Below are 13,828 nucleotides of genomic sequence, written 5' to 3' on the forward strand. Positions count from 1 at the left end.
AATAATAATAATAATAATAATAATAATAATAATAATAATAATAATAATAATAATAATAATAATAATAATAATAATAATAATAATAATAATAATAACAATAATAATAGTAGTAGTAGTATTTTGCACATATTTCTTCAGAAATTTAATTGATTTTCATTATTATTACTCATGATTGTTCAAGGTATTTCCAGACTGTATTTGGACCACCAGCCATTTTGTTATATCGCTCATCAGCTCAAGCTCAATTACATACATATTGTAGCTTGGATACCTGGTAGATATATTCAAGATTCAAAATGCCAGTTTCATGGCTATTTGATATGGCTATTCAATTGGCAATTCAATTGGCCATTAAAAATAGCTACTCAGTAGTTCTTGTCATACTAGAATCCTGCAAATCAGATGCACTGGTGATTCAAACACTATCCAAACTCTTCAATGCACAGCAACTCAGTGTGCCAGCGAACTCCAGCATGGTATGTGAAATCACTATCTGGTGAATCGTTATTGCACACAACAAACACCACCATCACTCACCACTACCACCCACCACTAGCAAAAAACAGAATCCAATAAGCACAAAGTAGAAAACACTGGAAATATCGTATTCAATTCGAAATATAGCATATGTCGTATCCCGCTTTACTGCTGTTGACCCTGTTGTGTGATGACCATTGTGTTTGCCCAGATCAACAACCAACAACCAACAACCAACACCACTGACAGCATAAGAGCCTCTGGTCTTTCTGCTGATCTGTGTCGGTGTGTTTATGTGTTGGTGTTGATCAATCACTGATTTGCTGTGTTCACAAAAGTTCAGGCAAATGGGAGCCAATGCCGCCACTTGCAGCGTGCAGATTTGTGTCAGCATCGCGTGCACTTGCATGTAAAGCGTTTTTAAACAAACAAGCCAAAGAAATATTGTGCTATTTGCAGCTATTGAGTGGGTAAATATCTGAATGTATATATTTGTATGAATGTATATATTTGTATGAATGTATATATTTGTATGAATGTATATATTTGTATGAATGTATATATTTGTATGAATGTATGAATGTGTAAATGTGTAAATGTGTAAATGTGTAAATCAAATGTTTGATCACAACTATCTTCAATCTGAAAACTAATGTAACTCGAACAATAAAATCTAAACTATTAATAATTAAGAACTAATAATTAAATGCCAAAATTAATTCAATTTTGCATCATTAGAAAGAAATTTAAATTTTGAGCTCAAATAAATAAATTAAAATAAAATTGAAATAAAAAAATTAAAATAAAAAATTAAAATAAAAAAATAATCAAAATATTAATAAAATAATAAATTTTCAATAAGAATTAAATATATTTTTAAACATTCAAAAACCACAATTATTGTAAAATTGTTGTAAAATTATCGTAATATTATTGTGATATTATCATAATATTATTGTCAGTATTGCTGGATTTGTTATTATTACTATTGCTTTTCATTAGTCCTAAACTAGAATTTTCACTTGCAATGAACATCTCTAATCCACCTAATTCACCTAATTTACTTAACTCACTCCTTATACGACAGCTGTAACAATGCTGCCGCTGCTAGTATTGCAGTTTGGAAGTGGAAGTTCCGCAGTAGGAGCATATGTGGCACCTGAGGTGGTGAGAGAGCAGTATTTGGACGACAATGTGGTGGAAGTGGCACGAAGACATGGTGTGCATGGAACTGTGTAAGTAGATTTGTTAACAACCTTGGTGACTAATGGAACAGGTCTCTTGCCGATCTTGGTGAACCCGTAGATTGGAATTTGCTTGTTGTCCTGGTCAAACACAGCACCCCATTTGGAAAGTCTTTTTGAGCTGATTGGTTTGGTGATCACTTCCGATAATTTGTTTCCAACTTGGTCGTATCCTTCACCCCAGACTTCCCCAGCGTAATCAAGAGCTAATGTGGTGTGCGAAGCTTGGGCACATTGGGTGCATGCAACATACTCAGTAACGGTGGTGGTGCCGCTGGTGTAACATGTGGTGGCAATTGGCACTTGGATATTGTTGGTGATGGTGAATCCGAATATTGGCGTGGCCTTGATGATGTTGAATGTGTTTTGGTTGTAGACATATCCCCAACAGTCTCTGACTAGATCAGTAGCTGGAACATAGCTGGATGGTGGTTGGTAGCCCAAGATGGATTCGAAATTGATATTGGCTGGGTTCAAGAAAACCAAAATGGTACTGAGCTGGGTTGTGCAGCTACCGCTGGAACAGCTCACAAAGTTACCGCCACATCCAAAAAGATCAGAAACAAGACTGACGACAACATCAACAACCCCAGTTAAAACTCCACTTAATCCGCTGTTGCTGCCGTTGCTAACTCCACTGTTAATATTGCCTCCAAGTCCTGAAATAATTCCGTTCAAAGTATTAACAACTCCTTGAACAACGTCAACAACACTGTCCACAACATTTCCAACACTGTCACCTAATCCACTTGTAGTATCGCCAGTGAGTCCCGAAACAACTCCATCTAATGTGTCCACAACAGTGCCAACTGTGTCCACAACGTTGTTCACCACATCTCCGAGATTGTCGCCTAAGCTGCCATCGCCAGCTTCACCAGTGAGCCCTGAAACAACCCCATCTAATGTGTCCACAACACTACCAACAGTGTCCACAACATTGTTTACAAGATCCCCAACATTGTCTCCCAAGCTATTGGTCAATCCGTCACCCAAAACATCTGTCAATCCACTGGTGACCGTATCTCCAGAAAGATCTGTAACAACACCACCAAGAGAGTCAACAACACCTTGCACAACATCGACAACACTGTCAACAACTTCTCCCAAGTTTTCACCTAAACTGTTGTCCAAAACACCAGTCACTCCACCGCTAGCATCACCAGTAACACCATCAAGCACATCGTCGACAGTGTCTCCAACTGTGCCAACAACACCTGTGAGTGTGTCTCCTAAGTTGTCAACAAGATTGCAAAGACCAAGAAGGCATGGTTCAGCATTAGCATTAGCATTAGAATTGGCATTGGCATTGGCATTGGCGTCAGCTTTTCTTTTCTTCACATCAACTGGCCCACCATGGACACTTGCCACTAGTAAAATGGCAATAGCGTATAACTTGGAAAGATGCATTTTGAGGATTTAGCAAAATTCTTTGGTAAAATAGTATAAGTATTCGATACTAGATATTGGATATTGGATATTGGATATTGCTTGTTTGATATTTGTATATTAGCTCAGGCAGATAATAACCAGTTTCTTTTGTTATATTTCTTTTGCTATTAGTCTTATAGAACAAAACAATAAAAAGAATCGAAAACCAGAAATCAAAAACTCAACTCAAACTTCGAGAAATTTGCTTTTTTTATATCTCTAATCTCTATCCATTTTTCACTGTTCCCCCCTACCAATTATTGTTAAATATTCACAATGTTCATAGTATTCACAAAATTCACAACATTCACAACATTCACAACATTCACAACATTTGCAACATTTGCAACTTTACTATTTGATTTGTGTAGCTATTCATCATATACCAATTCATCATATACCGATTTGTCATCTTCCAAGCCCACTGCTTTTTTCAAGACATTTTCAACAACTTGGTTGGTAAAGCTGTCGTAATACATTGATTCTGCAGAACAAACACTCAAAATTCTTGCATAGCTAGCTGGTTTTTGCACAACACATACCATTGACCAACGCTGGTTAGTAGAATTCAATGCGATTTCTCAGTTATTCACTCCACTTTGGGAATAAGTCAAACATGTCGACCATAGCATCCACTTCCAGCAACAACGGCTGCTGTAGTGGATTGAGTAAAATTACTCGAATCATATATTATAACCAGATTGAGGTGTTATTCAAGTAGAGATTAGGAAATTGGAAAATTGGAAAATCAAAATATCAGGAAATCAAAATATTGAGAAATCGGGAAATTGAGGAATAATCGATTAGATGAATAGAGGATTGGTGAATTAGTGAATTGGTGGATTAGAGAAGTAGAGAAATATGGATACTGAAAAATGGAAAAATTAGCCAATGCAAACAGTTCCTCACCAGGGTTACTCACCTGCTCACTGCACATTTTCATTACAAAATATTACTTTAAATTTAAATTTTATTTTTAATTGTGTTTTAATTGTACCTCAGTTTAGATTTCAACTTAGATTTCAACTTAGAGTTAAACCTAGATTTGAATTTAGATTTGTATTGTAATAATATAATGACCTCCAGGTTTCGTACCGATGGTTAAGCTTTTGTTTTTATTCAGAATATAGACACTTTCTAAACATTCTTCCCAGAAATGCTTTTATTATTAGAAACGTTTTTGTTGTTTAATCTTTAATCTTTACTCTTTACTCTTTACTCTTTACTCTTTACTCTTTACTCTTTACTCTTTAGTTTTTAATATTAATTTTTAATTCTAATTTTCATTTTCATTTTCATTTTCATTTTCATTTTTTCACTTTTATTTCTTTTGTTGTAGTACTATTTGAAAAATTTAGTTTGACAATTTCGTAGTGAATCTGACAATTTCACACCACTTTTTTCGCCAGCCTTCTCGGGTTAGAAACGACAAAAAAAAACAATTAGAAGATCAAAAAATATAATAATTGAAAAATCCAAAAATCCAAAAATCCAAAAATCCAAAATTTAAATTAAAAAATTCCAAAGAAATTCTCGCTTGAATCGATGAAAATGGGAAATTAAGTTGCCTATAATATCTATAATACCTATAATATCTATAATACCTATAATATCTATAATACCTATAGTATCAATAGTATCTATAATGCCCATAATGCTCATAATGCCTATGATTGTTGGATCATGATCAAGATCAGATAGAATAGACAAATTTGATATTTTCAGCACATTTTACTAATTCACAGTAAAATTTCCCAGTACAACGAATTTTTTGCCACCAGTGGCAGAATATCTATTGAGTGGACCTGACTTTGGCTGTTGTCTCAAATAAGGCTTTTGTCTTGATTTGGGCCTTTGTTTCGATTTCCAGCATGGCATACATTGTTATCACTGGATGCCAGCTGCCAGTGCTCGATGGTAAGCCCACTGAGAATCCCACTGGAAGCACACTGGAAACACATTAGTTGGCTAGAACGTGTAATCAGCAAAACCCAGGGGCAGTTTCCTATTCATGATGATATTACTTTATCCAGTGCCAGGGTGGGTCAAGCGGTGAGCGAAAGAGCGAGAAAGAGCGAGGGAAAAGGTGCCCCAGGTGGAGGTGGAGGGAGCAAGGAAGAAAGAAAGACTCACGGGTTCCTTTCCACAGGAGAGAAGTGGCCGGCTTTGACGGGTTTTGGCCGCGAGTTCAGAAAACAGCCACTGACAAATCCCGTTTCTGGAGGTTGTCGTTCCAAAACCCTGTGCTATGTCCGCCGGCCAATGACATGCTCTATTTTATTGTTTGTAGGAGCTTGTTCGATGCACTAAGTTTCGAGCGAGCCCAGGCAGTACAACGCGAGCCCAGGCGTTGCAAGTGATCTCCCATAACAGTGCTGTATCAAATCCATCCAGCTCTGAGAGCCCCTGGCAAGAGTTTTGCCAGGCAGTAGCAATAAAGCAATCCATAGTATCCCATGGCAGCCAGAAGTGCAGGCATATTTTTTCATCCCAAATTCACTTGAATACTTCAAAATCTCCGAATTGCCGTGGTCAATCGAGACAGCTGCTGCAAATCGCTGAAACTACTACTAGCGGATGTACTGAGAGACGTCATTTCGTTAGAAGATACCCAGTGGAGGTAATTATGTGAGAGAAACAGAGGAACAGAGAAAAGGAAAAGCAAAAGCAAAAGCAAAAAGAAAAGGAAAAGCAAAAAGAAAAACTAAAAATAAATGAATCTAGGATTCTATGAATCGATGAGTTATGGATGTAGAAATGTAGCGGTTTTTCATTATAAATATTATGATCAAGATAGATAGCAGTCTTTAAAATTGGTCATCAAATTTGTATTGTAATCATGTAGAATGAGTGTCTGTGTATTGCTGTGATTGTTTGTTTGTCAGATACTGCCTCTTGAAAATCAAGTTGATAATATTATCTATCAAAGCTGAGACAACCAAAAATCAGAATCAGTTGGCCATTAGATAACTGAGTGGTTGTAAACAATATGCAAACAATGACACACAATAAAACATAATGAAAAACAATAATAGCAAATAGTGAAATATATTATGTTATAATATAATGTATTAAAAAAGAACTTGAACATACCGAGCTATATTCTTGATGACTAACAGGTTGTCACAACACACTGTAAGTGTATTGGTTATCATCACAAGTACAAGTATCATGATTCTGTAATACAATGATACAATGATACAATGATACAATGATATTCAAATGTACAAACGTTCAAGTTGATTTACGTTTACCAACTTTTAACACTTTTTTGGTTCATATTTTTTTTTACAAATTGAAAGAGGAAATCCCATCTAATCAAAGTAGTTGAAAATGGAAACACTCTAAAATACAACAATGCGGTCAGATTCCAACATATTGTAAGAGTGTTGTGTTAAAAAACACAATTCAATATCTCTGATTTTATAATTTTTGGTTGCCTTGTCACTTTTTCAATTTGCAGTTTTAAAATTAAATTACAAAAAAATTTAAAAGTTATTGATACTCAGTTTTTTATAAGTAAATAATCCTTTTTACTAATAAGTTTGATTTTGAATATTCAGTGTTGTTGCTGTCAAAAACACTTATTAGCAAAGGTATCACATTGAATAAAAGCAACAAGAGACAAAACTAGTAATGGGGTTTTGAGATTGTTAAGTTTATTTTACAGCCATATCTCTTATTTTCAATTTGCTTTCATTTTTTTACTCTTTTTTTAAGCAACCAAAAAAAAAGGCTAGTTGATAATTATTTAAAATAATATCATTTTGTATTGTATGTATTGATTGGCAGAAAAAGAAGTATCAAGGCGTTAGATAAAATCTGACTTCAAGATTTTAGTGTGTTTTATATAATGCTTCAATATATAAAAATCATGGTTGAAACAGAAAAAACAATCTTCTTTTTTATAACAACTGTACAAGCACAGTTAATTCATTTTAGTTTATTTTGGTACGTTTTTCTGATCAGCAAATGCCGTTTATGGTTCACATCTATTGTTCATCTCGGATCAACTCTACGGTGATTAAGTGTCATCTATAAAATAGGGTCTCTGACTTGTCCGCTGTTCAAAGAAAAACCTTACTTCGGCTTAATGCAGTAAAAATTAATTATTTTAAAACCCGACCTTAGAAACTATAAAAACTGATAATTCTGCGGATGAAGTTTCCGTTTTGCTATAGTTTTCCACAATTCATAATCAAACAAGCTCTCGAGTGTAATATTGAATAAATAAATATTAGTCAAATAATTAACAAAAAATAAGTGCTAAAAGTTGGTAAACGTAAATCAACTTGAACGTTTGTACATTTGAATATCATTGTATCATTGTATCATTGTATCATTGTATTACAGAATCATGATACTTGTACTTGTGATGATAACCAATACACTTACAGTGTGTTGTGACAACCTGTTAGTCATCAAGAATATAGCTCGGTATGTTCAAGTTCTTTTTTAATACATTATATTATAACATAATATATTTCACTATTTGCTATTATTGTTTTTCATTATGTTTTATTGTGTGTCATTGTTTGCATATTGTTTACAACCACTCAGTTATCTAATGGCCAACTGATTCTGATTTTTGGTTGTCTCAGCTTTGATAGATAATATTATCAACTTGATTTTCAAGAGGCAGTATCTGACAAACAAACAATCACAGCAATACACAGACACTCATTCTACATGATTACAATACAAATTTGATGACCAATTTTAAAGACTGCTATCTATCTTGATCATAATATTTATAATGAAAAACCGCTACATTTCTACATCCATAACTCATCGATTCATAGAATCCTAGATTCATTTATTTTTAGTTTTTCTTTTTGCTTTTCCTTTTCTTTTTGCTTTTGCTTTTGCTTTTCCTTTTCTCTGTTCCTCTGTTTCTCTCACATAATTACCTCCACTGGGTATCTTCTAACGAAATGACGTCTCTCAGTACATCCGCTAGTAGTAGTTTCAGCGATTTGCAGCAGCTGTCTCGATTGACCACGGCAATTCGGAGATTTTGAAGTATTCAAGTGAATTTGGGATGAAAAAATATGCCTGCACTTCTGGCTGCCATGGGATACTATGGATTGCTTTATTGCTACTGCCTGGCAAAACTCTTGCCAGGGGCTCTCAGAGCTGGATGGATTTGATACAGCACTGTTATGGGAGATCACTTGCAACGCCTGGGCTCGCGTTGTACTGCCTGGGCTCGCTCGAAACTTAGTGCATCGAACAAGCTCCTACAAACAATAAAATAGAGCATGTCATTGGCCGGCGGACATAGCACAGGGTTTTGGAACGACAACCTCCAGAAACGGGATTTGTCAGTGGCTGTTTTCTGAACTCGCGGCCAAAACCCGTCAAAGCCGGCCACTTCTCTCCTGTGGAAAGGAACCCGTGAGTCTTTCTTTCTTCCTTGCTCCCTCCACCTCCACCTGGGGCACCTTTTCCCTCGCTCTTTCTCGCTCTTTCGCTCACCGCTTGACCCACCCTGGCACTGGATAAAGTAATATCATCATGAATAGGAAACTGCCCCTGGGTTTTGCTGATTACACGTTCTAGCCAACTAATGTGTTTCCAGTGTGCTTCCAGTGGGATTCTCAGTGGGCTTACCATCGAGCACTGGCAGCTGGCATCCAGTGATAACAATGTATGCCATGCTGGAAATCGAAACAAAGGCCCAAATCAAGACAAAAGCCTTATTTGAGACAACAGCCAAAGTCAGGTCCACTCAATAGATATTCTGCCACTGGTGGCAAAAAATTCGTTGTACTGGGAAATTTTACTGTGAATTAGTAAAATGTGCTGAAAATATCAAATTTGTCTATTCTATCTGATCTTGATCATGATCCAACAATCATAGGCATTATGAGCATTATGGGCATTATAGATACTATTGATACTATAGGTATTATAGATATTATAGGTATTATAGATATTATAGGTATTATAGATATTATAGGCAACTTAATTTCCCATTTTCATCGATTCAAGCGAGAATTTCTTTGGAATTTTTTAATTTAAATTTTGGATTTTTGGATTTTTGGATTTTTGGATTTTTCAATTATTATATTTTTTGATCTTCTAATTGTTTTTTTTTGTCGTTTCTAACCCGAGAAGGCTGGCGAAAAAAGTGGTGTGAAATTGTCAGATTCACTACGAAATTGTCAAACTAAATTTTTCAAATAGTACTACAACAAAAGAAATAAAAGTGAAAAAATGAAAATGAAAATGAAAATGAAAATGAAAATTAGAATTAAAAATTAATATTAAAAACTAAAGAGTAAAGAGTAAAGAGTAAAGAGTAAAGAGTAAAGAGTAAAGAGTAAAGATTAAAGATTAAACAACAAAAACGTTTCTAATAATAAAAGCATTTCTGGGAAGAATGTTTAGAAAGTGTCTATATTCTGAATAAAAACAAAAGCTTAACCATCGGTACGAAACCTGGAGGTCATTATATTATTACAATACAAATCTAAATTCAAATCTAGGTTTAACTCTAAGTTGAAATCTAAGTTGAAATCTAAACTGAGGTACAATTAAAACACAATTAAAAATAAAATTTAAATTTAAAGTAATATTTTGTAATGAAAATGTGCAGTGAGCAGGTGAGTAACCCTGGTGAGGAACTGTTTGCATTGGCTAATTTTTCCATTTTTCAGTATCCATATTTCTCTACTTCTCTAATCCACCAATTCACTAATTCACCAATCCTCTATTCATCTAATCGATTATTCCTCAATTTCCCGATTTCTCAATATTTTGATTTCCTGATATTTTGATTTTCCAATTTTCCAATTTCCTAATCTCTACTTGAATAACACCTCAATCTGGTTATAATATATGATTCGAGTAATTTTACTCAATCCACTACAGCAGCCGTTGTTGCTGGAAGTGGATGCTATGGTCGACATGTTTGACTTATTCCCAAAGTGGAGTGAATAACTGAGAAATCGCATTGAATTCTACTAACCAGCGTTGGTCAATGGTATGTGTTGTGCAAAAACCAGCTAGCTATGCAAGAATTTTGAGTGTTTGTTCTGCAGAATCAATGTATTACGACAGCTTTACCAACCAAGTTGTTGAAAATGTCTTGAAAAAAGCAGTGGGCTTGGAAGATGACAAATCGGTATATGATGAATTGGTATATGATGAATAGCTACACAAATCAAATAGTAAAGTTGCAAATGTTGCAAATGTTGTGAATGTTGTGAATGTTGTGAATGTTGTGAATTTTGTGAATACTATGAACATTGTGAATATTTAACAATAATTGGTAGGGGGGAACAGTGAAAAATGGATAGAGATTAGAGATATAAAAAAAGCAAATTTCTCGAAGTTTGAGTTGAGTTTTTGATTTCTGGTTTTCGATTCTTTTTATTGTTTTGTTCTATAAGACTAATAGCAAAAGAAATATAACAAAAGAAACTGGTTATTATCTGCCTGAGCTAATATACAAATATCAAACAAGCAATATCCAATATCCAATATCCAATATCTAGTATCGAATACTTATACTATTTTACCAAAGAATTTTGCTAAATCCTCAAAATGCATCTTTCCAAGTTATACGCTATTGCCATTTTACTAGTGGCAAGTGTCCATGGTGGGCCAGTTGATGTGAAGAAAAGAAAAGCTGACGCCAATGCCAATGCCAATGCCAATTCTAATGCTAATGCTAATGCTGAACCATGCCTTCTTGGTCTTTGCAATCTTGTTGACAACTTAGGAGACACACTCACAGGTGTTGTTGGCACAGTTGGAGACACTGTCGACGATGTGCTTGATGGTGTTACTGGTGATGCTAGCGGTGGAGTGACTGGTGTTTTGGACAACAGTTTAGGTGAAAACTTGGGAGAAGTTGTTGACAGTGTTGTCGATGTTGTGCAAGGTGTTGTTGACTCTCTTGGTGGTGTTGTTACAGATCTTTCTGGAGATACGGTCACCAGTGGATTGACAGATGTTTTGGGTGACGGATTGACCAATAGCTTGGGAGACAATGTTGGGGATCTTGTAAACAATGTTGTGGACACTGTTGGTAGTGTTGTGGACACATTAGATGGGGTTGTTTCAGGGCTCACTGGTGAAGCTGGCGATGGCAGCTTAGGCGACAATCTCGGAGATGTGGTGAACAACGTTGTGGACACAGTTGGCACTGTTGTGGACACATTAGATGGAGTTGTTTCGGGACTCACTGGCGATACTACAAGTGGATTAGGTGACAGTGTTGGAAATGTTGTGGACAGTGTTGTTGACGTTGTTCAAGGAGTTGTTAATACTTTGAACGGAATTATTTCAGGACTTGGAGGCAATATTAACAGTGGAGTTAGCAACGGCAGCAACAGCGGATTAAGTGGAGTTTTAACTGGGGTTGTTGATGTTGTCGTCAGTCTTGTTTCTGATCTTTTTGGATGTGGCGGTAACTTTGTGAGCTGTTCCAGCGGTAGCTGCACAACCCAGCTCAGTACCATTTTGGTTTTCTTGAACCCAGCCAATATCAATTTCGAATCCATCTTGGGCTACCAACCACCATCCAGCTATGTTCCAGCTACTGATCTAGTCAGAGACTGTTGGGGATATGTCTACAACCAAAACACATTCAACATCATCAAGGCCACGCCAATATTCGGATTCACCATCACCAACAATATCCAAGTGCCAATTGCCACCACATGTTACACCAGCGGCACCACCACCGTTACTGAGTATGTTGCATGCACCCAATGTGCCCAAGCTTCGCACACCACATTAGCTCTTGATTACGCTGGGGAAGTCTGGGGTGAAGGATACGACCAAGTTGGAAACAAATTATCGGAAGTGATCACCAAACCAATCAGCTCAAAAAGACTTTCCAAATGGGGTGCTGTGTTTGACCAGGACAACAAGCAAATTCCAATCTACGGGTTCACCAAGATCGGCAAGAGACCTGTTCCATTAGTCACCAAGGTTGTTAACAAATCTACTTACACAGTTCCATGCACACCATGTCTTCGTGCCACTTCCACCACATTGTCGTCCAAATACTGCTCTCTCACCACCTCAGGTGCCACATATGCTCCTACTGCGGAACTTCCACTTCCAAACTGCAATACTAGCAGCGGCAGCATTGTTACAGCTGTCGTATAAGGAGTGAGTTAAGTAAATTAGGTGAATTAGGTGGATTAGAGATGTTCATTGCAAGTGAAAATTCTAGTTTAGGACTAATGAAAAGCAATAGTAATAATAACAAATCCAGCAATACTGACAATAATATTATGATAATATCACAATAATATTACGATAATTTTACAACAATTTTACAATAATTGTGGTTTTTGAATGTTTAAAAATATATTTAATTCTTATTGAAAATTTATTATTTTATTAATATTTTGATTATTTTTTTATTTTAATTTTTTATTTTAATTTTTTTATTTCAATTTTATTTTAATTTATTTATTTGAGCTCAAAATTTAAATTTCTTTCTAATGATGCAAAATTGAATTAATTTTGGCATTTAATTATTAGTTCTTAATTATTAATAGTTTAGATTTTATTGTTCGAGTTACATTAGTTTTCAGATTGAAGATAGTTGTGATCAAACATTTGATTTACACATTTACACATTTACACATTTACACATTCATACATTCATACAAATATATACATTCATACAAATATATACATTCATACAAATATATACATTCATACAAATATATACATTCATACAAATATATACATTCAGATATTTACCCACTCAATAGCTGCAAATAGCACAATATTTCTTTGGCTTGTTTGTTTAAAAACGCTTTACATGCAAGTGCACGCGATGCTGACACAAATCTGCACGCTGCAAGTGGCGGCATTGGCTCCCATTTGCCTGAACTTTTGTGAACACAGCAAATCAGTGATTGATCAACACCAACACATAAACACACCGACACAGATCAGCAGAAAGACCAGAGGCTCTTATGCTGTCAGTGGTGTTGGTTGTTGGTTGTTGGTTGTTGATCTGGGCAAACACAATGGTCATCACACAACAGGGTCAACAGCAGTAAAGCGGGATACGACATATGCTATATTTCGAATTGAATACGATATTTCCAGTGTTTTCTACTTTGTGCTTATTGGATTCTGTTTTTTGCTAGTGGTGGGTGGTAGTGGTGAGTGATGGTGGTGTTTGTTGTGTGCAATAACGATTCACCAGATAGTGATTTCACATACCATGCTGGAGTTCGCTGGCACACTGAGTTGCTGTGCATTGAAGAGTTTGGATAGTGTTTGAATCACCAGTGCATCTGATTTGCAGGATTCTAGTATGACAAGAACTACTGAGTAGCTATTTTTAATGGCCAATTGAATTGCCAATTGAATAGCCATATCAAATAGCCATGAAACTGGCATTTTGAATCTTGAATATATCTACCAGGTATCCAAGCTACAATATGTATGTAATTGAGCTTGAGCTGATGAGCGATATAACAAAATGGCTGGTGGTCCAAATACAGTCTGGAAATACCTTGAACAATCATGAGTAATAATAATGAAAATCAATTAAATTTCTGAAGAAATATGTGCAAAATACTACTACTACTATTATTATTGTTATTATTATTATTATTATTATTATTATTATTATTATTATTATTATTATTATTATTATTATTATTATTATTATTATTATTATTATTATTATTATT

The 13,828-nt window shown here is 35.3% G+C and overlaps 6 protein-coding genes across 6 annotated transcripts; 3 read left to right on the forward strand and 3 right to left on the reverse strand.

Annotated features, from left to right (window-relative positions):
• Positions 1 to 117: 117 nt before the first annotated feature.
• On the forward strand, positions 118 to 696 carry ASCRUDRAFT_78361 (uncharacterized protein). Its single transcript, XM_020194230.1, has one exon. The coding sequence runs from the start codon at positions 297 to 299 to the stop codon at positions 498 to 500; it is 204 nt and encodes a 67-aa protein (XP_020044128.1). The 5' UTR covers positions 118 to 296; the 3' UTR covers positions 501 to 696.
• Positions 697 to 1,364: 668 nt separating this feature from the next.
• On the reverse strand, positions 1,365 to 3,128 carry ASCRUDRAFT_16040 (uncharacterized protein; the record flags this gene model as incomplete). The annotated part of the gene is made up of 3 exons (XM_020189393.1): positions 1,365 to 1,552; positions 1,666 to 2,188; positions 2,261 to 3,128. The coding sequence occupies 3 exons, from the start codon at positions 3,126 to 3,128 to the stop codon at positions 1,408 to 1,410; spliced, it is 1,536 nt and encodes a 511-aa protein (XP_020044129.1). The 3' UTR covers positions 1,365 to 1,407.
• A 644-nt stretch (positions 3,129 to 3,772) lies between these two features.
• On the reverse strand, positions 3,773 to 4,282 carry ASCRUDRAFT_78363 (uncharacterized protein). The gene has a single exon (XM_020194231.1). It carries the CDS (start codon positions 4,084 to 4,086, stop codon positions 3,898 to 3,900), a length of 189 nt encoding a protein of 62 aa, XP_020044130.1. The 5' UTR covers positions 4,087 to 4,282; the 3' UTR covers positions 3,773 to 3,897.
• Positions 4,283 to 9,546: 5,264 nt separating this feature from the next.
• On the forward strand, positions 9,547 to 10,056 carry ASCRUDRAFT_78364 (uncharacterized protein). Its single transcript, XM_020194232.1, has one exon. The coding sequence runs from the start codon at positions 9,743 to 9,745 to the stop codon at positions 9,929 to 9,931; it is 189 nt and encodes a 62-aa protein (XP_020044131.1). The 5' UTR covers positions 9,547 to 9,742; the 3' UTR covers positions 9,932 to 10,056.
• Positions 10,057 to 10,700: 644 nt separating this feature from the next.
• Positions 10,701 to 12,421, forward strand: ASCRUDRAFT_10729 (uncharacterized protein; the record flags this gene model as incomplete). Its single annotated transcript, XM_020188674.1, has 3 exons — positions 10,701 to 11,568; positions 11,641 to 12,163; positions 12,277 to 12,421. 3 exons carry the CDS (start codon positions 10,701 to 10,703, stop codon positions 12,419 to 12,421), a joined length of 1,536 nt encoding a protein of 511 aa, XP_020044132.1.
• A 711-nt stretch (positions 12,422 to 13,132) lies between these two features.
• On the reverse strand, positions 13,133 to 13,711 carry ASCRUDRAFT_78366 (uncharacterized protein). The gene has a single exon (XM_020194233.1). The coding sequence runs from the start codon at positions 13,530 to 13,532 to the stop codon at positions 13,329 to 13,331; it is 204 nt and encodes a 67-aa protein (XP_020044133.1). The 5' UTR covers positions 13,533 to 13,711; the 3' UTR covers positions 13,133 to 13,328.
• Between the last annotated feature and the right edge of the window lie 117 nt (positions 13,712 to 13,828).

Source organism: Ascoidea rubescens (genome assembly GCF_001661345.1).
Source record: "Ascoidea rubescens DSM 1968 unplaced genomic scaffold ASCRUscaffold_32, whole genome shotgun sequence".
Lineage (NCBI taxonomy): Eukaryota > Fungi > Ascomycota > Saccharomycetes > Ascoideales > Ascoideaceae > Ascoidea > Ascoidea rubescens.